Source organism: Dendropsophus ebraccatus, chromosome 1, assembly GCF_027789765.1.
Source record: "Dendropsophus ebraccatus isolate aDenEbr1 chromosome 1, aDenEbr1.pat, whole genome shotgun sequence".
Classification (NCBI taxonomy): Eukaryota; Metazoa; Chordata; class Amphibia; order Anura; family Hylidae; genus Dendropsophus; species Dendropsophus ebraccatus.
Genome location: NC_091454.1, coordinates 157976411 through 158004054, shown reverse-complemented (window position 1 = coordinate 158004054; position 27644 = coordinate 157976411). Strand labels below are relative to the sequence as shown.

Here is a 27644-nt window from a genome sequence, read left to right as displayed (position 1 = left end):
GGCATTAAAGTTCATTTATATTGCCAACCAATAGATGATGTAAATTTAGATAACAAGATCTATAGTGCACCAAATCTATAAAACAGCCACTGTGGTACATTTGGTGGGTAGAATGTCTAAGGGCCTTATTACACGCCCCAATGACTTGATGTAAGTGAGCGCCGCTCTGCTAGACAGACGCTAGCTTAATAAGCCTGTATAAGGGTCGATAATCATGCAGCAAGGGTGCATTGACATTGTTAGTGATCTCTGTTCCATTAACATAATAAACTATACATACCTCTCTGTGCTCCCTGATGTCCTGCTAGCTTCGGCCCGCTCCCCAAAGTGTCTACAGTGACAGGCACTCTAGACCTATCACTGAGACAGTGGGGTGGCCCGTGATTAGCTTAGTGGCCTGTCACTTCAGACACTAAAGAGCAGGCTGAAGCTAGCAGACATCAGGGAGTCCGGAAAGGTATGTATAGTTTATTAATTTCTTTAACACAGTTATTAGCAGTCGCCATCGCATCGCTATTACACATAGCGATGCATGCCCGGTTACCCGTGATTTTAGGTCAGAACCAAAACACAAGATCAGCCGATGATCATTGTCTTTATTACACGGGCCGATTATTGTGCAAAAATATTGTGAAATCTATCGAAATTAAGTGATTATCTTCTGGTGTAAAAGTGGCAATGATCAAATGACAAATAAAAATTTGTTCGATCACATCTTTTAAGCTGACCTCAAAATTATTGTTAATGATAACAAAAAAATATATAAATAAATAATAAATGTTAATTGCAAACTTGCTTTATATCAAATATACTGTTAATTTAGATTTTGAAAGTTACAACGACAGGTACACCATTTATCTGAAAAAAAAAAAAGAAATTTTGCAACTTTCAGGGGCTTTACGGTATACTTTACGGTAAAAATTACACATTATCTTTATTCTGTGGTCAGTAAAATTACAACAATATAACATTTCTAAAACATATTTAATGTCACTAATTAAAAAAAAAAAACTTTCTTTTAAAATTTTTTTTAAATTGCTTCTGGTCAACTAGTCAGCCCTTTTAGTATTTATTGACCAATTTTTTTTTTTTTTTTTTTTTTTCATTTACATCATTTATCATGCGGGATGAAAATATATATTTTTTTATTTTTTAATAAGGGGAGGTTTTTTTTCTTTTCTACTTTTTAAGTGTTCAGCCAGTAAAGTTTGCCTCAGGCAGACTCTATCAGCAGAGTAACTATGGCTGGCGTGGAGGCCTAGTAAAGGCTCCTGACTGCCATAGTAACCAAGCTGAACCCTGCAATAGGGTTGCTAAGGTGCCAATCAGCCACTGAGCACATATATGACAGATCAGGGAGGTATTTATATGCCATGGTTGCTATTTATTATGGCATTGACTGACATCAGCAAGATTAGTGATGTCAGTCATTAGCAATGAGTGCCAGTGTTGTTAATACTTGCTGACACTCTCTGAGTATGGTGTTAGCTTACCGCTTATGGTGCAGAGAGTGAAACAGAAGCAGAGAACTGTAAATACAAATCATTGTGTGCACCTAGCTGAAGGCTATGTTAATATCTGCATTCATCTACAGTGAACGTAGAACGGTTCTTAAAAACCAGATGACATACTGACACAAATGGAAGACTGTTTTGTTCACATCTGTCACCAAAGACTTCAATGTACAAATCTGAAGGAACAGCTGTAGTAAATCCATACCATTGTCTGTTATGTTTGTTTATAATACAATCCGGGCAATATCTAGTGCAAATGGATGGGAGCCCAAATATCTTCTTATCATCCCATCTATTACCTTCTTTTGTAAATGAAATATAAGGTGGGCTTGAATAACGGCAAGAACTCCTCTTTATTTATATACATTGATTTGAATAGGAGAGCAATAGAAAAAATTCCGCTGCAACTGTAAAGGAAGATAGCATGTTTAGCAACAACATGGAAGATTAGTAAGAAAGCAATCCATTAGAGTGATTGAAGAATTACTGTAAATGACAAAAGTCAAACTTGTTCTGACATAGCTGTCATAACTAATGAAATGTTTTCTACCCAATAGTCCTAGCTGCTATCAGAAGCTTCCAGAGCCATATAGCTGTATCTAGGCATCTACCTCCTAGGGGTATGAGAGTATCTCAAAGTGCTTTAATGTAGCACTGCCTATCAATCAATATCAGGTCCAAAGCCCACATAAACATTGTACCGCAGGCCACCTACAACTTGGAGGTACCCCGGCTTTGATGTGAAAGCAATTACAGTAACACTAACACAAGCCGACAGGTTAAGGACCCTGCAGTCTAACATTTCTTCCTCTTTTACATCTTCTTTTATTTATGCTGCACTTTCCTTCCATTTTCCTGATTGTGTCTTTTTCTTGAAGTTAATGCAATTTAAGGCAAAATATTTGGTGCATGAATATTTGGTATAGTATTGGTGAGGATGTAGAATCATTTATCACCTTTAAGGTTGCAGGGAAAGCGCTCTCCTGAGAGATAATATATGGCTTTTCCAAGCTGGCTGCTGTCTATCCAACCACTATTGAAAGTGACAGTGCTATCACATACATTTGTAGTCTGTGACTGAATCCTCCAAAAAGATGATAGTTTGCAAAATAAGAAGCATGAGCTGAAAATAGTTTCCCATTTAGGTTGTCTGCAAATGTGCATGTATTTTAAGGCTTGGTTGGGATCATTTCATCAACATTTGCTTATTTTCTTTTGCAGACAATACAGCATATTAATCACTCTGCTTGTATGAAATAAATTAAATGGAACCTCCAAATCCTTCAACTACATTGTTTAGGCTGAAATTCTATTTTTCTGATTGTTGTATGGATTTGTGTAATAGACGTATAAGAGTATTAGTGCGGCATGTCATCTAGAAAGACAGGCACTGCCTTGGCATAATAATCATAAGGCTCCCATGGGTACCTCATTCTTATTATGAGCAGCTTTTGCTTGTAGAGTTGTTGACTAAAATGGTATATTGCCACTGTTCAGACATCTAGGGAAAATTTGTCAGTGCTTTTACCAGAAAATATAAGTAAAAACTTCACAATCTTTTGCACAACACTTTCAGTTTTTGTGCAATGCTCTGTTAAAAACAGAGAGTAAGATTTTACTATTCTATTAAGATTTTAATACTTGTTTTGGTTTGAACCTACAAGTATGTATCGATTATATGCGGTGTTCAACATTTTTCTTCTCTTAATGCATGTAGTTTTTTAAAGCAATAATGGGTTTTATAAAGTCATCAGGGCACCCCAGTACACGAAACTCATTCTAGGTCACCCATAATGTTTTTTTTAATGTAAGTTGTCCATTTTTCAATCTATCCTTTCCTGATGAAGAAGGCAGTGAGCCTTTGGAAACATGTTGCACCAACAAAGAACTGTCAATATATATATGGCCAGTAATTCTTTTATACAAGCCTGAGATCCCAAAATTTTCTTCACTGCTGATTGCTGTATTCTACCAAGCTTCTATGGAGGTAGAAGGGTGCTGTCCCATTTATACACACACACACTTAATAGAATAGTGCCTATTGTACGACTGGTCCAGGTGAGCATGCATTGCATATGTTTCGTGTACAATTGCTCACCAAGATTAATGTTCTCCACATGCAGCACTTTTTTTTTTTTTTTTTTGTAAAATACAGAAAAAGTCACAAATTTTGGATCAAAAAAGTGATCACTCCAAAATGTGCCACAATTTTACACCAAAGCCTACGCCAAAACTATTGTTAAAAATTGTATCCTTTTCATCCCATGCTCTGGTGTCTCTGTTTCACATTCTGTTGACCTGATATTAGACCTTACTAGAGATGAGCAAACCGGGTTCGAGTCCATCCGAACCCGAACGTTCGGCATTTGATTAGCGGTGGCTGCTGCACTTGGATAAAGCCCTAAGGCTATGTGGAAACCATGGATATAGTCATTGGCTGTATCCATGTTTTCCAGACAACCTTAGAGCTTTATCCAAGTTCAGCAGCCCCAGCTAATCAAATGCTGAAAGATGGGGTTCGGATGGACTCAAACCCGAACCTGGTTCGCTCATCTCTAGACCTTATATACGCAGATTAGTTCATTGTGATCTAGCGTGAAACTACTCTTTACCTTGTGATTTATTGGGGATACAAAGGCATATGCATTATTTATAAATACATTACTACACTGAAGGAAGTGGGCACCTATGCCACAGACACACAATCAGAAGATAGGTGTATAGATAGATAGATAGAAAGATCAAGGAATTCCCCACAGCACGTCTTGGTGATTAGATGAAGTGATTTATTTTCAAAGTAACAGCATAACAGTGAAACACAGCAAGCTAGCTATCGTGCAACGTTTCTGCGGTCTCCACCGCCTTTTTCAAGCTCAATCTAATCACCAAGACGTGCTGTGGGGAATTCCTTGATGTAACCTGGTTCCTGGTCAGAGCCGTCTCTGCTGGCACTCAGACGTCTACTATTTGGTATAGTGCTACCTATATACTGTGAAAGATAGATAGATAGATAGATAGATAGATAGATAGATAGATAGATAGATAGATAGATAGTAAAACAAGAAAGCACCAATTCATGAAACCATCATAAAATAAAAACCAAAGTACTTTCTATCATTATCCTATAAAATCTATTCCCTCAAGGCCCAATAGAATAGTGATATGACTCACCATCAACTAGATGTACAAGTTAGCCCAAGTATCACTTAATACAGATGCAAAGTCCTTTGCCGTACATAGTCTTCTCTTGGAAAGTATACTAATGGTTCAGTTTTTGGAGGAACTATGATAATTTTAACAGAAAACAGCACCAGCAAAGGTCATGCATCACCAATAATGATGTAAAATCGGTCAATTATACTATATAAGGGGCCCATATAAAATTATTTTCTAGTTTCGCTCACTGTGAAACATTTTCACACTAAGCAATGTCTTCATTCAGAAACAAATGGATAACAGTGAAATTGAAGTGGCATTTGGAATATTCTATACTCTCCTCTGACATTTAAGTGATCACTTCCCTAAGGAGGATATCAGAGTGTTTAGAGTGAGGTAGCTGAGTGAAATAGTTGATCGATAAAGGAAAAAAAAAAAGACCAATGACCAGAGGTGACTGTCACAGGGCAGGGCTGTGATGTTAATAGCAGTAGATAAGGCTGCGTACTTGATGGTTGGAAATTACAGATAAGCACATATGACCTGCTGTCCTTTGTCATCAGCAAATTAAACTATAGTAATGATTTCTTTCACCTACTGTAATAATGTAGTATTGATGTAGCCTGTGTAGTGTATGTTTAAGATGACATCATTTGTTGGTTTATTTTAAAGTTAACTTGTAAGTGGGGTTCCCTTTTAAGATGATCACAAACAGTGCAGCATCTTTGCCAGCATTTGAAATTTGTTTCAGAGATACTTCAGCTACTGGGATATTCCAGGGATACTAATGTGGGGGTGGTTTGTGGAAGTGTGGCTTGTCACTGGGTGGATTTTTACAGAATTTTCTCTATATTGTTCTCATTGTATGCAGTGTGCCCTCTTCCCAGTCACATGGTTATATATATCATCCTCTCAAAAGAAAAAAAGCATATGCACAAAAAATGGTAGCACATTACAAAAATCTTTATTATAACACTGACATAGATACAAAAATACCACATAAATATATGAATGTACAGGAGTAGTAAAATGAGGGAGACTAAAATGTCACCATAAGTCCTGCTGGTGTTCCAGCCAGGGCTAATCTACCACTCTGACTCTGGACCGTATGTACAATAACAAATATCCAACATCTCTACCTAGACAGAGACCCGGTAAAACAAAATATAACCACAAATAATGGAGCATAGGGAAAAAAAAATAAATAAAATTGGAAAAGATCACCATATACAGTCCAACAGAATGAGAGTCAGATGGGATAAGAAATCACCCCATGCGTTCTGCCGTCTAGCAGCTTCCTCAGGGATGTGGGCAGTAGAGTGAGGGGCATAGTATATATACCTATACAACATGCTAGAGCAATTACAGATTAGATGAAAAAAATATATCATACCATGTGCAGGAGAATCAAACATCTCAAACATGTCAGGCGCCATCTTGGAAGAGCTGCACATGTGCAGTAGCATCAAAAAGCCGCTACTAGAGGCAGAAGTGTATGGGCTTCAAGAATATGGCAGTCGCATATATGAATATAAAAGCGACTGAGAAGCTGATGGCCCCCCGATGTGTGTGATGGCCTCCTGATGTGTATGATGGCCTCCTGACTGTCCTTGACAGATGATGATGACTGATATTTTTAGAAGCTGCCACCAGGGCTGTTTTTTAGCAGCTCCCCCTTTTCCCCTCGTTCAGAGTACAGGACCGTTGCCTAAGCTGAAAATCTGTTTGTATAGGGTGACTGGCAGACGTAGCTGTTGGTCAATCTAATGATCACCTGACAGCTATTAAACGTGTTTGGGAACCCTAAAATAGCTGTGTCCTGTACACCTACTGCCTCCAAACTGTAAACACACATAGACACCTCCCCCTATACAATGTAAATATATAGTACTTTATCGTAAGCTCCAATATACTATACACTAAACAAATATATACACAAAGCCTATGTTTACATATAATATTTTTGCCAGTGTTTCTATCAGTGTTTGGTCAGTATTTGTAGCCAAAATTAGGTGTCGAACCAACAGAGAAAAACTATAGTGAAAACAAGTGCACAGTTTTAAAGAACATAGTAAGGAAGGTGGCCGTCTCATAATATAAACGACTGCTAATAATAATCATAATTACAAGACAGACACTTTTCCCCGCTACACATTAGTGTAAATGTATTTTTAACCTACTCCTGGTTTTGGTTGAAAAAATATTGGCCTAAATACTTAGCAAGATACTGTGTGAACATAGCCCCATACGTACACACCTATTTATTTATACATAGACCCCCTCCATATGCACATGAAAATGTATGCCCTTAGACATGCTGTTAAATGTATACACCTATACACAAGACTGGGGCTCTCAAGACTTAAAACAGTCCTGATACACAGTGATTCTTTTCTCATGTAACACTTTCATGTCTATGTCATTTTAGATGATGAAATTATGTCCTCTTGAGACAAAAACATATTTCACAGTTCCTCTTATTCAAGCAGCGAGTATTTGCCCCCCAGCAGGACTTTTTCTGAAAATGATGGACGATGCTGGACAAGCTTTTTCATCATGCAGCACTTGGCATGCCTCTTTGCTCTTACTGTGTATTCATCATTCAGGGTCATTAATGCTTAGATCCTCAGGTGCATGCTCCTTTGCTATCCTCACTAGAAGGGATTCCTTTTCCAGCCCAGACATAAGTCACCCCTTTCAATGAGACGTCCACTCTTCCACTTTGGTACCTAAATTGTTGCCAACTGCTGAGTGTATCAACTTGGTTCTTGGATCCTGACTACACAATCTATGGCATCCCTCATATAAGACACAGAAATCTTGTGGTTGAACAATTTCTGAACATTCCCTGGGCTGTGGATTGTGAGAAATTCCCAAATACCAACTAGCATTGAGTTGTCCCTAAAGTGACTACTAGCTTTTGACACTGCCACTGTGGGGCTCACTACTTCTTGACACAGTCAGCATCATTAACCTGCTGTAGGATTTCCTTGTGCTTCTGAGGACCCTCATAATTGCTAGGTCGCTGTTAGAGATGTGGGAACCTCGAACATGCTCAGGTTCGTCAGAACCCAAACCCAGAACCCACAGATTCCTCAGCAACAGATTCAGCCATCGGTAATGAAATGCAGAGCGTTCGGGATTCAACGAACCTGAACGTGCTCCAGTCACTATGATTACTTAGAGCATCAAGTGATCAAAGCAGACTAAAGTCCCTATTACAGGGGGCAACTTGAGGAGCAAACAAGCACTGTCAGCGCTCGTTTGCTCCTCGTTCCCTGCTTGCTGACGCCGCGGCATCAGCAATCAGGTAAGTGCAGGGGGATGCCTGGGCGATCGCTAGATCATCCGGGAAGCTCACTGAGGATAGCGGCGGCCAATAATCGTTCCTTGTAATTGGGCCTCTACTTGGTTAGGGCGTGTCATTTCTTCAGAATAAATCCAGAAATAATAGAATATGACTGGTTATCATGATTTCATTTCAGGGTGGAGTGTGTAATACAGCAGCATACAATATACAATGAATGGAGTAGTCTGTGAAAAGATTTTTCCTATTTAAACATGACAAAAATTTTTAAGAATATGGTGTAATGCACACAGTTTTAAATTTATTGTTACTAACCTTAGATAGAAAGGAAGCTAAATAGATTGATGAGAACAACATTAAAAAAGACTGATTTTCACTGGTTAGAAATACATTTAATTAAAAAATTGATTTTGAATCTGTAGATACTACCTTCTCTATGCAATTTAATAATTGTTGAAGCAGCCATGTGAGCAGAGATACAGAAAACTGCCAGCAGAGGGCAGTACAAGAGCATGCCTGAAAACGTGCTTCGCTTTAATTCTGTATGCAATAAAATGAAAAAATACATACCATTGACTAATACATTAATGTGAAGACCATAGAGCTGTTAGTCTAGGCTTTATGTCTGAGTAAAAGAAATATAGAATGTAAGCAAATAGACTTAATAGGTATTTCTTAATAAATAGACCTGCCAAGCTGATAGAAATCTATAGTAAAACGGTGTATAAAACACCACTCGTCTGTCCTACATGCAGTTCTGGTGACCGCTGACTGTGCTTTATTAATATTGTTGACCTTATCTGTCCTATAAAGCTACTCGTAAAAACTCTTAAAGTAGTGCATGAATCTAAACACATAAGGAACTGTTTTTTAAAGACTGGAGTCATAGGCATGTCTAAAATGTGGAGTACCAAGAGCTGTATTTTATAATTTACATACATATGTTGGAGAATATAGCCATCACTACCAAACAACACCAAGTTTTAAAAAAATAAAATAAAAATGGAGGACAGCATTCATTAAATCAGTCAAGACTAAAAGTCCATGCTCCCTTTTTTGCTGACACTTAATTTAAAGCTACATGTAAAAGTTGCAGGGGGCCATCATACAGATGGTGCTTGTGCTGAACACCTTTTTTATGTAATTACACAGGAAACTGGTATTATTACAATGAGAATCTAATTTATTGAAAACCACGGATGGTGCCCAGAACAACCTGCCACATATCTAAAGGAGTCTATAAAAGGGCAAGTACTAAGGGCAACACTGCAGTTCATTATTATTACGTATTTCATCATCTATATTGAGTTTTCAATTTCAAAATATGTATTTGTACATGAAGATAACTGTCTGGGCATCAACTTCACTTAAACCTGAGAAATATATGAAATATACAGCATACCGTGTGACCTTGCAGTCCTTTGCAGTGCATTAACATTACACGAAGGCACCATGTTAATGTGACTCCCAAGCAGCTGTCTCTCTATAGAAAGCCAGGGTGGGCTGTTCCTCTCATACTGCAGTTTGTGCTTTTACCACTATGCCACCGGGCAGGGGCTGCCATGTGAAATTTGCTATCTCACCCTAGACTGTAAGCTTCAAATTGAAAGCCAAATAGTACACAGAATTTGTTTATAAAGGGTTCTAAATAATTGAAAACATACAACATACTGTAATATGTATAATACACATGACTAGGCTTGGTTGGCCATTGCCAAAATTGATGATATGAGATATGAGCCCATAAACATTAGTTCAAAGTTTGCTGGTTGTGAAGGGAAAGAAGAGACGGACTAACCCAGGCATGTGTGCAATTCGGGCTGTATACTGTAAGGGTCCTATTCCACAGTAACGATAATCGGCCGAATCTGCCCCATTCGGCCGATTATCGCTCTGTGAAATAGAGAGAACGATCAGCCGATGATCGTGTCATCGGCTGATCGTTCATTTAGGGCCAGACCTAAAATCATCGTTCCCCCACCGCGCATCGCTACGGTTGAATAGCGGTGCACGGTGGGCGAACGACGATTTGAGAAGCAGCAGCGCACATTACCTGTCAGGGCTTCTGCTCCGCTCCGTCTTCCTCCCCGGGTCCCGCGCGCTCTGGCTTCAGAATGGCCTGTCAGCTGACGGAGCGCTCAGCCAATCACAGGCCGGGACCCCAGCAGCCTGTGATTGGCTGAGTGGCCTGTCTACTGACAGGCCATTCTGAAACTAGAGCGCGCCGGACCCGGGGAGGAAGACGGAGCGGAGCAGAAGACCTGACAGGTAATGTATCCTGCAAGGGCTGCAAGGACATCGGTAACGATGTCCCTGCAGCCCTTGCTCAATGATCATCGGGTCGTGAAATAGGCCCAGTAAATGAGCGGCGATCTAGCAGATCGGCGCTCGTTTACATCGTTGATCGGGCCCTCCTCGGCCCGTGAAATAGTACTCTAAGTGTAGGTCCTGTTTTTTGTATTCTGGGCTCAGGGCAAAAGCACAGACTATGGCAACCATGGTCATTTGCATTGGCCCATAAACTAAGATGGGTCCAATACTATTAGTTCTTACACACATTTCTTCCTGCAAGTCCCTTGCTTCCTTTTTTTTTATTTTTTTTATATACATTCACATAGACCAAGGAGTTTGACCAAAGGATATCTCAACTTCCAAGGCTTACTATGGTACATGATTTATTATGGCTATGCAGACCACAGATGAAGGCAGTGTGCAAGGGGTCTTACTGCCAGGTCTCCCCTTATAGTCAATTGCTGGAGGTTCCAATGGAGAGAGATTTTGTGATCTGCTTAGTGTCAATGGACCCTTCTAACAAATTGGGATATTCTATAGTGAAGAACCCCTTTAAGGAAATCATTTGCTAAGATGTTGGATAATAAGGAGGATGTTCTGCCAGATGATGCTTATGTCTGTTCAGGTGAAATAAACAGGGCTGCCTCTACAAGAATGTGAAGAACATCTAGTCATGCTAAGCGCATTACCTCATTTGGCAAGACAAAGCAGATGGCGAACAGCAGATCAAGAGGGAGCAGCCTCATGAATCAATAATGAATAATGTGACAGACTCTCTTTCAAAACACATGGAGTCTTTCAGCAGCCCAACCATTACATTTACCATAACTGTAGTACATACGGTACATTGCACCACAAATATACATTACTATGTATCAATCAAGTCACGTTCCTGCAAGCACCACAGTGCAACATACGACCATACCGAGGAGTAACTAGGCATCTGTTGGCCATAAAAACAGCAAACCACTGTAATAAAATGAATGACTTGTCCATGCTGCTTGATCTAGTAGAAAATAATGTAATATTTCTGGGTGACATTATAATTTAACACTTCTTTTCAGTTCGGCTTCTTGTCTGTTCTTTATGTGGTGTGTGACCTACAGTATATTTATAATTATCCATGTTAAAGTTGTCATCAATAAGTTATTGTTGTTGTTTGTAGATGCACTGTACATTCTTAAATAAGATCCGACTTCTGAAATCTACTACCTTTGGGCTCATTATGATCTCAAACAGCTGCTCTGTCCCTATGCTGTGCTGTATATTGAAGGTCTGCTAGCATAGACTACAGGTAATAGCAGAACCTCATGTCAAACATGAACATTAAGTTCATGTTATGTTAGGGCTATATTAGATAAATTATGACACTTAGGCCATGTTCACATGGCATAAGACATCGGCCTTTCTGTGACCCGGCCGGGTCACAGAACGACCGTTGTCAGAGAAGATGATCTTAATTTCTGCTAAATGCGGGCGCACCAGTGCCGGAGCCGCACTCTCCATTGTGTGAACTGATAGGTTCTCTGCGGCTGGATGTCAGTTTTTCAAAATGTCAGTTTTTCGTGCGGTCGGATGGAATCCCAGCCTGAGCGTATACTATGTGTATACGCTCTCGCCGGGATTTCATTCATTCAAATGCAACATATGTTTTGCATTAATCACAGCCGTTGTTGCAAATTATAACAATTGCCATGATTTATGTAAAACATACGTTGTGTGAAGATGGCCTTAAAGTGTACCTGTGTGTTTTTATTCTTTTTAGGAAATCAGCAGGGGTTGTGATCACAAGCAGTTTTGCAGTATACTTGCTTTATTTATTTATTTATTCATTCATTCATTCATTTATTTATTTATTTATAAAGCAGTCTTCTTTACAGAGAAGCAAAATAAAACATGTTTGCTAAGTCCCATTATAACCTTTGGAGGGGGGAGGGGCTGGGGGCATGAGTGAGCAGGAAGAGGAGACAAGCAGCCCCTGCAGTTTGGAGACTGGGCAGATAAAACATTGGATTCACAGGGCACTAAGGTCAGTGCAGGTATCTGAACTTGATGAGATAAGTTTGCAGGATGATATTCTCTGCAGGGCTGCCTTTTCTCCTCTCCGTGCTCACTCATCCCTCGACCCCTCCCCCCGCCATGGAGCATAATAGACACAAAAATCCTGCTTCTTCTGACGTGAAGGGGGAGGGTGCAAAACAGCTTTTTGAGTACAGAAGGAAACTCATTTGCTTAATAAAACCTATCACAGAGTTTCTCAAAATCACTTGTACCATTGATACTTATTGATTTCTTAAAAGTGACATTTAAAGACAGTTACGCTTTAAGTTTTATGTGTTTAAACATCATGCATAGGACCACTAGGTATCTCTCTTCCTGTCAAACTGTGGCCTATGCTCCCTCCATGCCCATATATAATTAACCTACGTTAAATGCTCTCAGTTGATATACAACCTGCATGATGAACAATTGTCTTTCCTTATGGGAATTCGCAAAGGATGGGGACTTCCTATGATTAGTCTATTAATTTTGATCAGAGAAAAGACTAAATATCAACACAGTGGGAGGGTGTATAACATCAATTTTAACATAAAAACCGTAAAAAAAAAAAAAAGAGAGAGAGAGATAAAACAAGTATATTGCTTTTAAAACCTCTAAAAAAAATACAAATTGTGACTGGACGCCATCAGTTATCATTTCCCATCCTGTCCTTGTTCTCTCCATACAAGCGTTATCTATGGGGAGGGTTGTTCTGACTGTTGATTATCTCTCTAGAACCTGACCAATATCTCTGCCAACATCATGTGTCAGTGAGCAGTCAGGAGAGTACCTCACACCTTCGCCTACAAAATGAAGCAATGAAACAGAAACAGTTATTAGGTTACCATCATACAAATACTGAGAAATATGAGGATTACTGTGAAAGCAAAGGTACCTTGGTCATGACATAGCTTTCAATAAGATGGTTCGTTTTTCACAATCAAGAAACTAGAAATAGTTCAAGGGGTTGAGCCACAAAATCAAGTTATGTCCTATCCTCATGATACAGAATAACTTACTGATCATGTGGGTTACAATTACTGGGAACCTTTGTGTTCTCAATAATATGGGCTGACTCTCCCTGTTCAATGAAGCAGCATTGTATCCATTCTTTATTGGAGCTGCCAGAGGTAGCCAAGCAGCTCCCATAGACAATGTCAACTGCTCTACCCTCAGTGGAGACTCAGATCCCAGTGGTCCCATCCCCATGATCAGCTAGTTACACCATGATTTTGTGAGACAACCCTTTTAAGTAAAAGAGGTTGCGTACTGTATTAAAAGTAACATAGCAGAAGAACATAGCAGAACATTTAGACAGTGTTGGCATCTGGTTTATGGCTTCCATTCGCAACAGAAGACCTGGCACAAAATGGAATTCAACTTTTGATAGATAACAGTGACACCTGACTGAAATAAATAATAATAATAATAATAATAATTATTATTATTATTATTATTATTATTAAATACATAAATATATATACACTATCGTTCAAAAGTTTGGGGTCAAACTTTTCAATGAAGATAACTTTAAACTAGTCCTAACTTTAAAGAAATACACTCTATACATTGCTAATGTGGTAAATGACTATTCTAGCTGCAAATGTCTGTTTTTTGGTGCAATATCTACATAGGTGTATAGAGGCCCATTTCTAGCAACTATCACTCCAGTGTTCTAATGGTACAATGTGTTTGCTCATTGGCTCAGAAGGCTAATTGATGATTAGAAAACCCTTGTGCAATCATGTTCACACATCTGAAAACAGTCTAGCTCGTTACAGAAGCTACAAAACTGACCTTCCTTTGAGCAGATTGAGTTTCTGGAGCATCACATTTGTGGGGTCAATTAAACGCTCAAAATGGCCATAAAAAAAGAGAACTTTCATCTGAAACTTGACAGTCTATTCTTGTTCTTAGAAATGAAGGCTATTTCATGCGATAAATTGCTAAGAAATTGAAGATTTCCTAAAATGGTGTGTACTACTCCCTTCAGAGGACAGCACAAACAGGCTCTAACCAGAGTAGAAAAAGAAGTGGGAGGCCGTGTTGCACAACTAAGCAAGAAGATAAGCACATTAGAGTCTCTAGTTTGAGAAACAGACGCCTCACAGGTCCCCGACTGGCATGTTCATTAAATAGTACCCGCAAAACACCAGTGTCAACATCTACAGTGAAGAGGCGGCTGCGGGATTTTGGGCTTCAGGGCAGAGTGGCAAAGAAAAAGCCATATCTGAGACCGGCCAATAAAAGAAAAAGATTAAGATGGGCAAAAGAACACAGACATTGGACAGAGGAAGACTGCAAAAAAGTGTTGTGCACGGATGAATCCAAGTTTGAGGTGTTTGGATCACAAAGAAGAACGCAGAACAAATGAAAAGATGCTGGAAGAATGCCTGACGCCATCTGTTAAGCATGGTGGAGGTAATGTGATGGTCTGGGGTTGCTTTGGTGCTGGTAAGGTGGGAGATTTGTACAGGGTGAAAGGGATTCTGAATAGGGAAGGCTATCACTCAATTTTGCAAGGCCATGCCATACCCAGTGGACAGCGCTTGATTGGAGCCAATTTCATCCTACAACAGGACAATGACCCTAAACACACCTCCAAATTGTGCAAGAACTATTTACAGCAGAAGCAGGCAGCTGGTATTCTATCATAGGTAATGGAGTGGCCAGCGCAGTCACTAGATCTGAACCCCATTGAGCTGTTTTGGGAGCAGCTTGACCGTATGGTACGCCAGAAATGCCCATCCAACCAATCCAACTTGTGGGAGCTGCTTCTAGAAGCATGGGGTGCAATTTCTCGAGCTTACCTCAACAGATTAATAGCTAGAATGCCAAAGGTGTGCAATGCTGTAATTGCTGCAAAAGCAATATTATTTCAAATACAAATCATTATTTGTAACCTTGTCAATGTCTTGACTCTATTTTCTATTCATTTCACAACGTACAGTATGGTGGTGAAGAAGTGTGACTTTTCATGGAAAACACAAAATTGTTTGGGTGACCCCAAACTTTTGAACGGTAGTTTGTGTGTATATATATATATATATATATATATATATATATATATATATATATAATTCTCCACTGGGGGTTCCATCATGGGTTCTGTCATTTTGAATGCAGTAACACAGTAGCTCTGCCTTTTTCACTATTTCACTATTCTTTCTGTCAAAAATGGCAGAACTGTCAATGGAGGCTCAGACAAAGTTCCTAATGCAAATTATCTTGTCTGCTGGTCTGTGAGAGTCCTTTTCTGTGGGGGGTTATGCATCGACTTGCCCATTTCATCTTTGGCATTTACATACCATCCATTTTGAAGAGCATATACTATCTCTTCTCACACAATAAGTTGGATTTGAAAGTGGACAGGGTGCCAGTGTCTTCCTTTTATTTATTTATTTATTATTTGTTTTGTGCTTAGAAAACTACGCCATGCCCAAGAAATGTGTGATCGTAGAGACCATTGCATCCCAAATACTCTTTGCTTCCTAACCTTCTGCTGTATAAACCCAGGCACAGGACAACACATTTTTGTGTGAGTCAGCCACAGTTCTAATAATCATATCAACATCTTCAAACCTTTTTTTCATACTTCTTTATGCAACTAGAACTGGGACCCACAGCAGTATGCCTACCACCCGCCTTCCAGTAATGTGCGTCTATAGCTCCACCTCTTCTTTCTATGCCTACCACCAACCCCCCACCGTGACTTTTACATATCTAAAACATTTGCTTACAATTAAACGTAATAATAAACATGCTAAAGTGCAAATATAAAACCTGTGGATATGCCATAAATGTTGCAGATTGGAATGTCCCTTTAAGATTATGAGCTTTTTTTTTTTTACAGTTTTTTCATTTTCACATAACAAAACTTTGTGTACAAAGACATCCTTGCTTTCCTCATTCTGAGTCACTGAAGTTTTTAGTTATCCACTAAAGTGTGATCGCTGTGTTAACACCAACCCGTAATATAATTTACAGTGACTAACAATGCATATCAGTGACTAGATGTTGCCTTGACCGAGCTTTATTTGCGTATATGAGCATATTGTGAAAATCTGATTTTTTTTCCCCCTGAAAGTATGGTGGCAACCAATAAAGTTATGAGGTTTTCTAACAAACTCTAAAAGTTAGAAATTCCTGATATATTTAAAGGCATAGTGTCTAAAATAAAATTAGGAGAAAACAAGATAACTAGCAGACTAGGACGTTTGGTAATGATTTCAGCAGTCATGCCTCAACAGTCTCTAAAGCATCCATCAGCTTTATTATTGAAGTGTCCAGACATAGTGAAAAGACTCTGCTGAAAGAAATGGCTGCACACTTGTCACTCCTGGTCACGTTATTGTGATAAATTAAAGGTTAGCTGAGACATGGCCCTAGCAACCAGATTTCCTCTACAAGCTAGAGGCGGTACTTCAGCCGACTATCAATACCGGGGCCAGGGATGCACCTGCTAGCTTTCACAGAGCATTGTGCGTGTTTGATGTGTGAGCAAGGACTTTCTCTAAGCCTCTGTATGTGTGTGTGTCTCTCTCTCTCTCTCTCTCTCTCTCGCTTTTTCTTTGCTCAATCTGGGAAGTGGAGGGGCTGCTTTCACAGAGGTGGGTTGTGGCTATTGCAGTGAATGCTGCATTCAGAACCACAGGCAGAAGGAACAGCGATGTGTGAAGTTCCCAGCTCAGAAAACACCAGGATGTCTACTAGCACCAGTTCTCTCTCCCTTTTCACAGAAGTGGGATTGTGACTCCTGTTTGGTTATCTCAGACACGCAATATAAATAAAGCCTCAGTTAGTGAGAGATAGAAATAGCAGGAGGAGTTATAAAAATGCATTTGACGGTGGAGCCAGGAGAGCGCGGTGGAATTTAGAGGAACAGATACCATTGCAGACTAGCAACATGCCTGACTGCACTTGAGTCAAATCACTGTGAAGCAGCTTCATATTGTATTGTAACGTGCTGTGGATGAATGGAAAATAGCAATGTAGCAATGGAAATAAGGAGAAATATGGGCTCTAGAACCAGTGGTATGTAATTTTCTTTCTTTTGAGAAGAGATTGGAGACAGGTATGTATCATTTTTCCCAAATATTATCTTTTTTTTTCCTGAACTTGTATTTATACACATTTGTGATATTTCTAGCATGCACCCAACAATTCCCAGTCAGGGGTCTGCAGTGATTGTCCATTTATGAAGAGTATTGCTTGCACTACTGTCAGAGGGAAAGTACTATTGTAGTAATGTTTGCATGATGTTGTACTTCCAAATTAACATGCAAAGTTCATAGCAGAAAGACCTACAATGGTATAAGGGAAATATATGTGTTAATGTTATGTAGATGGATAGATATTCTGTATAATTCATAGCCATGCTTTTAAGAAATGTAAGGGATTATAGTGTGACTTTGCATGAAATACATGAATTAATTCCCTCCTGGTTACATTGGTCACGTCACCTAGTGGACAATGATATCTTGGTTACCATGTAAGTAGGACACCTTAAGGACAGCACAGAATTTAAGAATCAGGCACTCATGGGAGAGCGTAGAATTGTGATGCTCTGCACACTCTCTCTACTACACACATAGAGCTGTTGCCTATGGCTGAGCATCATGTCAAGCAGGCAGCGTTTGGTGGAGCTGCTGCTGCTGTTGCTGCTGCTAATGTGAAGTACTTTTTTTTTTTCTAGTTCACCAAAGGATTAGTATTAAATTGAGATTTACAGATGCTTATGTATTTCTGCTTCTTGATTAATCTTTCAAGATGAACACCCCGTAGTTTATCTGAAAATATCAGCGTCAGTATCCTGTAGATTATTCTCCTGAGCAATTGTCATTCAGATTAAAAATTGTGATTTGGGCTGAACACGATAAGGAAACTGGAAACAATTAGCACTTTGAAGTGGAAGCAAGCTCTACTAGACCATTGTAAAGTCAATTTAAAGGGGAAATGGCTGTAGGATATTTAAGTTTAATGTACAGAAAATATTTACATTTTCAAAAAATATTGTAAATTATTTTCACATTCCGGTCCTATTATGACCCTACTTGGTATCAAATACCCAATAAAAATGTTTTTGTAAATTATTACCTGAACTAAGCATATAGAAGCCTGATATTATTTCTGCACACTCTGGCAATAAAAGGGTTACTGCTATTTGGCTGGCAGCAAGCTGCTAATACTAATCATATGTTTGGTTGCACAAAAATGTGTAGACACCTGAGTCCAGCATTGGATGTAACCATTATTTAAAGTGGGACTCCTGGCTCATGGGATGCTGTGCCTGGATGCCAATGTCCTGTTTAAAAATTAATGTGCTTCTTTGACTTCTTTTGATCTGAAAATCCAATCTTCCTATGCTCATCTGTATTCAGCTAGCCAAGAATACAGATTAGATTTGCCTGATGTAATATGACTTGCAGGCGTTAATGTGACTGTGCTGTCCCTTCGCTCTGAGTTAACCCATCAGAAAGTGGGAATCCCAGCAATCTTCCTGATAATGAGAAGAGATTGATATACTGTTGAAAAGAGAATTTCTATAGCCGGGGCTACAGAAATAGATGCTTATGTGTGATTGTTTTAGTGTTTATGAGAGATCTTATGGTTCCATCCTACCAGGTTGTGTCCCTCAAACACTTCTATAAATAGTAAAATATTTATTAAAGCCAATATAGCATAAATGCAAACAAGTGATTGGAGACTGCTTCATTGCTTCATTGCTAGAGTACAAACTCTATGAAGTCTTATCTTATACCCTAAAGAACCATAAACAATTGTCCTCAAGATGCAAATAAGGCTTGTCAGATATGTTAAGTAGACCCATCAGATCTACTCAACAAAGAAAAACTTGTACCAGTGTATAGTACAATCATCTAAATATGTCAAGAAAATAAAATGTTATATAATTGAAAAAAAAATAATATCCAGGAATGCTTTTCAGTTTGCCAGTGTCCTTTTCATTAAGAAAGTTGCAGATGATCTTTACTTTGACATCTGTACCACATGCTAGAATGCAATTCTGCCTTAAGACATGCAAGAGTAAAGAATAAGAGACTACACCAATAAATATACTACCTATAACATATAGAAGGCAATGGTTTCAGAATGAAAAAAAAATTCCAGTTTGATTATGGTATGTAGACAAGTTCTATTGAAAATCAGATGGAAATGTATCGAAAGTCACATGTATGTCGATTCACCTATCATGAAAGTCTAGTGAAGGCCACAAAGATAGAAATCAGGACAACAGCTTATACAATGGAAATAGCACAGATTGCATTCCAGCAAACAGAAGGCACTATGCAAGGCAAACACATTCCTAATCACATGTGACTGGGGCCTAACACTCTTTCAATGTATATTGACACTTGTGGAGGTTTAGGATATGGATATGGAAATAAGACTGACTTGAGAACCCCACATTTGAGGCCAAGTAAGGTCATACTAGTTCTTTTCATTTTAGGACTTGCCAGAATCTACAAGATTAAATGAAATCATACATACATTAGGGATGCAATAGCAGAAGTGGGCAGACCCACGGTATTTGAATTGCAACTGATGTGCCTGAGATGTCTCCACTAGACTGTATGATGCTGTGTAGGGTAGGTTGTCTTCTCTGCATGGGACAAGGACAGAACACTGGTATAGAGTAGCTTGATGCCTTTGGGCAGACTAACAGGAAACCGTGAACTACTTTTATAGTCACTGTGCTAAAAATGATACCAATACTTATCACAAATATCACAGATATTTCCCATTCCCTATACAGTATGCTCATAGTGTATATTTATAAAAGTGACTTAAAGGTTTTAAGAAATGTTTGAGGTTACATTTGTATTTCAGGCTAATATACTGTTAACACTTGAATCTCAGATAATATTGCTAAATAATGAATCCTTGTATTGTCTGGATTTCAGGTGATCATATTGGTTAAGATTTCACATGTACGTATGTCTTTTCACTATTTTGTTCATGTTCCAGTTGAAGAAATATGCTTCCCGATACTTTCAGCTACCTTGATACATGGTGCCTTGTGTCTTGTTGATGTGTAAACCCATGTGTAAACTGGTTAACATCCGTGAAGTCACCATGTTGCTGTTCTCATAGGTTGAATGGGAAGTTGTGCAGTGTGCTGTATATAGAGGTCTAATTACAAAGCTCAGATTTGGAACTGTCAATGAGATGATGCCAGAAGAGCTAAATAATATTTCCTTGGAAATAAGGAAGCTGACCTACATCTCTTTCAGTGATTCATTAAGTGGTGAGATACTTTTCAAATAAGAAAAGTCTTAGTCATAAGGGATTACGCCTAGCTGATTGAGATATCCGTATGTTAGAAACTTCAGCTGGCATTAATAAGATGATTCTCACATGTGAACTTTAAATATGATATAATTAAAACCACAAAAAATACATAAAACATGCACATGTTAGCTAGAAAATGAATGAAACTAATACACCCAAGTTAAAACTTTGCTTATATATGTCATATTAGATCATGTCACAATATCCAATCAGACGTAATTGTTTAATGAGCTTTGTAAATATACTTCTTGCTTGATCTTGTTTTAAATTTTTTAGAGTTTGAATTTATATCACTAAATAAATCCATTTGGTTTATTTTACTCTCTATTGGGGTTACAAAGGAAGATGTTGTAAGGTCAAATATAGGCTGTAAAGGACTGTAAAGGGTGTCCTTTGTGTATGTTATGAACAGTAACCTACCTCTTGATCTCCTATTGGTTAAGGATTCTTTGAGGAATGGATCAATGTCTTAAGCAGAGTGATAATCCTAGGTACAGTTGATAATCCTTGGCTTTTAGTATTACCAGGATCATGTTGCAGTATAATATTACAAAATTAAAATATTTATTAGTCACAATGGACTTAGACCTTACAACATCAACCACTATACTTTATATATGTCAGTTATTATGTTGTTAGTGCTGCATGCTATGCTTGCTATACTGTATGCCTCCATTATCCACATATGTCATTTGTACTTATCAATTAGTGATACTTAAACTACCTTCATTGCAGAGACGTCCAGAAGTCATGAGAAGAAGACGGTTTCTGGTCCGCCCATAGGACATACACTCTGTCACAGTACTCGTGTTTGTTTATGCTGCCGCTTAATGTTGCGTGGACTAACAAATCTTGCTCAGGAGACAGAGATACTTTTTTTTTTTTCAAAGATAGGTTAATATAAAGTTCCCCTGATGGTTTCTGCCCTATTGAAGAGCCTGATCTTCTCTTATATATATAAGCTTTGCAAAGGAATGTTTACAAAGAAACTGGGGAATCCTACAAAAAAGAAAGAAAGTCCAAGCAAAAAGGAACAGGATATTTCTCAATTTGGCCTAATCAAGAACCCAAATATTTCAACTACTATCAAAAGCACAGTCAAAAAAATTGCCAAGTGTTCTTCTTCCTGCAACCTGTCAACTGAAGAAGATTCTGGTAAAAAGGAATTTTCACTTTCTCCAACATTCAGTTATAGAGTAGCAATTGCCAATGGGCTGCAGAGGAATATTATTCTAGCTGGCAATAATAATGAGGATGCACTTAATGAAATATCTTCTCTTGATAGTTCATATTCAGAATCTTTAAGTGACACAAAGGCTGGTAGTATAACCAAGGAATACTCATCAAGCACCATGCCAGTAAGGCGAAACAGAAAAAGCATGAACAGCCTGGCTCCATCTGATGGAAGTTCCGATGGAGAACGAACATTACATAGCCTAAAAATGGGTGCTTTACGCAAACTTAGAAAATGGAAAAAAAGTCAAGAATGTGTTTCCTCAGATTCAGAAGTAAGCACATGGAAAAAAACTTGGGGGTTGCGAAGCAAGTCTTTAGACCGAACAGTTCGTCAACAGAAAACCAATGCACTTGAACCTGGCTTTAGCTCCACAGGTTGCATAAGTCAAACTCATGATGTCATGGAAATGATCTTTAAAGAACTTCAAGGTATAAGTCAAATTGAAACTGAACTGTCAGAATTAAGAGGTCATGTCAATTCCTTAAAGCAGTCAATTGATGAAATTTCCAGCAGTGTGGAGGTTGTACAGAGTGAAATTGAGCAGTTACGTTCAGGTTTTGTACAGTCAAGAAGAGAAACCAGAGATATCCATGACTACATAAAGCAGATAGGTCATAACAGTAGTAAACTAAGTCTTAGGTTTTTAAATGTGCCTGAAGAAAAGAATGAACTTTGTGAAAATGTTGTTTATAGAATTTTAATCGAAAAAATGGGATTTGCAGATGCACAAAACAGTATGAAAATTGAACTTGCTCACAGACTAGGGCAGCAAAGAGACTGCCCAAATGCAAAACCCCGACCAATTCTAGTCTATTTTGCTACACAACAAGATAGAGATTTAGTGTTAAAAAAATGTTATAAGTTAAAGGGAACTGGCATCGGAGTTTCTACTGACATTATTTCCCATGAATCGAAAGTAAAAAAAGAAAAGGCACTACCGTTGTCCCAGACGTATGAGAGTATGGACATGAAATTTTCTTCTGTGGAGCCAAAGATTAATCATGATGAATGGGAATCTCATGAAGACAGTGACAAAGAGTTGGAATCTGACATAAACAGAAATAGTTATGCAATGATCTCCAAGTCCGAAGCTCAGATGAAATCAAATGGGAGCAAAAGGAATGGGCAGTCATCCCATAATAAAAAACCTCACAGAACATCTGAATCTGCCACTTATAAAAGTAAAGAGGACTACGGAGACCTCAATTTTCAATCTCCTGTATCTGACAGTTTGGACAAAAACAAAATATATTACAGTGATTCAACCCCCTTGTGGCATTCACAAACTGACTTTTCTACACCAAAACTGAGTCGCTCAGAATCTGATTTTTCTAAGTTATGTCAGTCTTACTCTGAAGATTTTTCAGAAAACCAATATTTCATAAGAACAAATGGAAGTTCTTTGTTGTCTTCCTCGGATCGGGAACTCTGGCAAAGACGGCCGGAAGATAATTCATCAAACTGGTATGCAAGCTCTCAAGAGCAAGCTTTCAGTAATGATGCAGAGCCTTACCACGAAGAAAATGAAGTTGAGAACACTGAGACTGTGGACAGTGGTGTCAGTAATGGGATACACTGTACGTCAGGAGATCGCAGTCACTACAGCGACTCTCAACTTTCTTTGCATGGGGATTTGTCCCCATGGAAAGAGTGGCACCATTTAGAGCAAGGTACAGATTCTGGACTTGACGCCTCTACACAACATGGCTTTGCCTATAACGTCAACTGCCCTGCAGATCAACAGATGGAAATTTATGCAAACAATTATGAAAAGTGCCAAAGTACTGATCTTCCATATAACACAGAAAACTACAATTACACTCTAGAAAGCAATTCTCCATCTTGTCCTGAAATCTGCACTGTGTCACAAAATCAATGGACTAGTGAATATAGCTCTTATATTGAAACAAATGCCAATGAAATTTACCAGAGTCAGGGAAGATTGCCTATGATGTACCGCAGTCAGAGCGAACTGCAAAGTGATGACTCAGAGGATGCTCCACCAAAGTCATGGCATAGTCGACTAAGCATTGATCTTTCAGATAAAACATTTAGCTTCCCAAAGTTTGGCTCCACTCTTCAACGTGCTAAATCAGCTCTGGAAGTTGTATGGAATAAAAGCACACAGAGCTTAAGTGGCTATGATGAAAGTGGCTCTTCATTTATGGGCAGATTCCGTACTTTATCACAGTCTACTGCAAATGAATCCAGCACAACTCTCGATTCGGATGTTTACACAGAACCTTATTATTACAAAGCCGATGATGACATTGATTATGGGGAATCTGTAGCTGGAAATGACAATGGAGCTGATTACGTGGAAGTGATGGAACAAGTTCTTGCTAAACTTGAAAACAGAACAAATACAAATGAGAATCTTGACCAAATGCAAGAATATCAAGAGTATGATGACAATTCATATGACCCAGAGTTTGCTAGTTTACAGATGGATGACTATAACATTCCATATGATGACTTAGCTCCTGAGGATATAATAGAACCTGAATGTGAAATAGTGTACGACATGACAGAGAACTTCAAGAGCGATGAGGAGAATAAAAACGTGCCTGAGAAATCCATTGAGGTTCCAAAGAAAAAACGCATTCGCCCAAGTTTTAAGGAAGCTGCTCTGAAAGCATACAAGAAAGAAATGGCTGATCTTGAAGAAAGGATTCTTGCTGGAGGTACCTACATTTTATTATTTACCATGTGCACTATGTTTTGAATGTGTATAGTAGGTTATAGTAGGTAATGTCTGTTTTTTAATTTTACAATGATAGACTTGATGACCTTGATAAAAAATACAATGCTGCCTATTCTAGAATTAATAAAAAGGGGCAGAATTATGTCAACCACAAGCCAGTTATAGTGTAATTATTACACTACACAATGACTTTGTGGCAGTTTCCTTATAGTCACTTGTCTCAAGGGCATTGTGGGGTGTGCTGCACGTGCAGAAATGTTCATTATAAAATAGCCCCTCAGAGCTTCACTAGCTTGTGTATGGATCATTAAAATTAAAACCAAATAATGTTTCTATTATTAACATCATATAATAGCTTGATGACAAAAAAAACAACTTGTGTTAGGTTTTTAAATTTATTTTTTTCCCCATATAATATTATAATTTTGTATAATTGCTTTTGTTAACATTCATTATTCATTCATTCATTAGTTGTGTATAAAATATGTTGTTGTTTTTTTTCAGCAAATATGACTGGCTATAGAATTCCAGTCCTATTTCTTTATAGGAAATTGTCAATTGTCACCTTGACAGAATCTTTGCTCACTGTGTGTAAGAAATTGAGGTTTTATATTTTATATTTTTGTGGTAACCCGAACATACATCTAGCAGATAAATAGGTGATAAATGCAGTCACTTTCCATCTACAGTCATTTAAAAGGGATGCCCAGGGTGGAAGGAAGTTATTTCCCATTGCATAACCATATCAGTGCCCGTGTGTAGCTATAGGAGATGCAGAGATACAAGTCACACCTGGGCACTCGTACTTAGTGAGGCCCATAGACCCCACTACTTTATAAGAAGGCAAAAATATTATAATTGATATATAATTTGTATATAGTTGTGTTACTGAGCCCAAGTTAATGCATCTTTCCTCATGTCCATTGTGCTACTTTTGCATATGTAACATCCCTCCATAGCCATCAGACTTGAAACCACACACAAAGTAATGTTAGTAGAGTCTAGCAGAAGTTAGAATTACATCATGGTTAGGGTTCTTTTAGAAAATACCGGGGATTACAGGCCTTCCAGACAACAATAAGGGTTAATTGTAGTTTTACTTGTAGTACAGGGAGGACCGGGTACTCTAAAGAGAGGTTTTTTTTCTTCTAGCTAATATACAGTATTGCTTTAATAAAGTTATATCCGTTTATAATATAACTTCATTAAAATAAATGTAACATTTTTCATTTACATATATACTTCTCTTGGGTGGCTGCAGTAGAGGGTCACATGGGTACCTCTACTGCTACCAACTTTTGTGTCTGGAACTGCAGAGCTGTCTAAGCCATGCACTCCCAATCCCTTGCTCTGACCAAGAGCTGCTGCAGAGCACTATACAGAGCAGGGTTTTCCCCCCACCCCCCTGTACTGTATCTTCTTATATACATTACAGTGGGGGGGGGGGGTGTCATTGGGGTCTGTAGTATTGATCTGTTTGCTATTGCAGTGTTATTTTAATGCCCAGAAAGTAATTCTTTTCAGATAAAAGAAAATAAGGCTCTTTGTATTCTTTTCTTGTCTTGATTTTCAGTAGAATAGATATATGTCCCAATGTCCTGATGTCCCGATGCAGTCGTGTTTTTCGCCCATGATCTGTAGCCTCTGTTACATACAGGACAGCACTGTGGCCAGTGATTGGCTAAGCGGGCCGTTACTCCAAAAATGAGCTCGTCTTGGAAGTAACAGCAGCTACAGACTGTGGGGGACTCTGTTGACAGCATTGGGACACCAGGAGAGTGCAAAGCGGTAAGCATAACATGTTTGTTATGTTTACTAATATGGCAGCAACATGTTAAACAAAGAGTGCTGGACAACCCCTTTAAAAGCATTGTCTAAGTACAGTATAAAGTCTGTCTTATAGTTCTACAGCTTTTATATCATAATATCCACAATATTGTTGTCAATAGGTCTGAGGAGAAACCACAGTCAGGTAAATATGTATACAGTAGATCCAGACAAGGTAAAGGACAAAGAAAGAAGAAGAAAAAAACTAACAAACTTTCCATTTTGAGTATTTTTTTTTACTCATTACTTAGTAATACTATTAGGATTTCCTAATCTGCTGTTAACATTATAGGGCTGAGGATACTGATCCTAATCATCCTCTGTGCTGTTTTCATGAAATCTTGTATTTTATTATTGTGTTAGTTAAGTGGTTTGATATATTCAACCTTCCTGCCCCCTCTTCATGAATATTGAGGCAGCACTCACTCCATAAGATAACTCCACCACACATTAATAAAAAAACACAGGATTTCAGCCGCAGCACTGTCCCAGTGATTAGCTGAGCGTCCGGTGACTTCACACATAGCCAGGAGCGGGCCGAAGCTGGCAGGATGTCAGGGAGTGTGGAGAGGTATGTAGGAGTTTATTTTTTTATGGGCTGCCCAGACATTGCTAATGTTATAAGGTAATGTATGGACTCAATCTAGGAGATCGGTGCTCCCTTAGGGTCCTATTACACAGCCCGGTCATTTTAGTAAACCAGCAATGATCTGCTAGATCGGCACTCGTTTACTGGACCTATTAGATGGTCTGATAATTGGGCAGCAAGGGCTGCATGGACATTGCTAGCATGTCCATGCAGCCCTTGCCCAAACACCTGACACCTTTCCTCTCCCTGCTCCCTGTCTTCTCTCCTGTACTCCGTAGTTTCCCGGACCCGGCCGCAGCAGCGCCAGGCCGCTCTGGCAACCACGGAATGGGACGGTGTGGCCTGTGATTGTCTGAGAGGCCTTTCAGCTGACTGGATGCTCAGACGCTGCAGCTGCTGGGAGCGGGAAGCTGTGGAGCACAGGAGAGAAGACCGGGAGTGGGGAGAGATAAGGTATCGGGTGTGTTTGGGCAATCATCAGCTGCGGTCGCGCCTGGTGATTTAAGGTCCAAATCTAAACCAACAATCAGCCGATGATCGTTTCGTAGGCTGATCCTTGTTTCCATTACACTGAGCGATAATCGACCGATTCTGACGATTATCACTCTGTGTAATAGGGCCCTTACAGCAAGTCATTGGGCCATGTAATAGGGCCCTAAGTAAGGAGC

General features: G+C 38.9%; 2 protein-coding genes across 2 annotated transcripts in view; both read left to right on the top strand.

Moving 5' to 3' along the window:
• LOC138800706 (protein unc-13 homolog B-like) overlaps positions 1-21476 on the top strand; it is a 133333-nt gene extending 111857 nt beyond the window's left edge. The window contains exon 8 of the mRNA XM_069982608.1: positions 21355-21476. Coding sequence (XP_069838709.1) covers positions 21355-21402 — 48 coding nt within the window. The 3' untranslated portion in view covers positions 21403-21476. The remainder of the gene's footprint in view (positions 1-21354) is intronic.
• Positions 21477-21488: 12 nt separating this feature from the next.
• The window catches only part of UNC13C (unc-13 homolog C), a 393542-nt gene continuing 387386 nt past the window's right edge, over positions 21489-27644 (top strand). The window contains exon 1 of the mRNA XM_069982623.1: positions 21489-24540. Coding sequence (XP_069838724.1) covers positions 21534-24540 — 3007 coding nt within the window. The 5' untranslated portion in view covers positions 21489-21533. The remainder of the gene's footprint in view (positions 24541-27644) is intronic.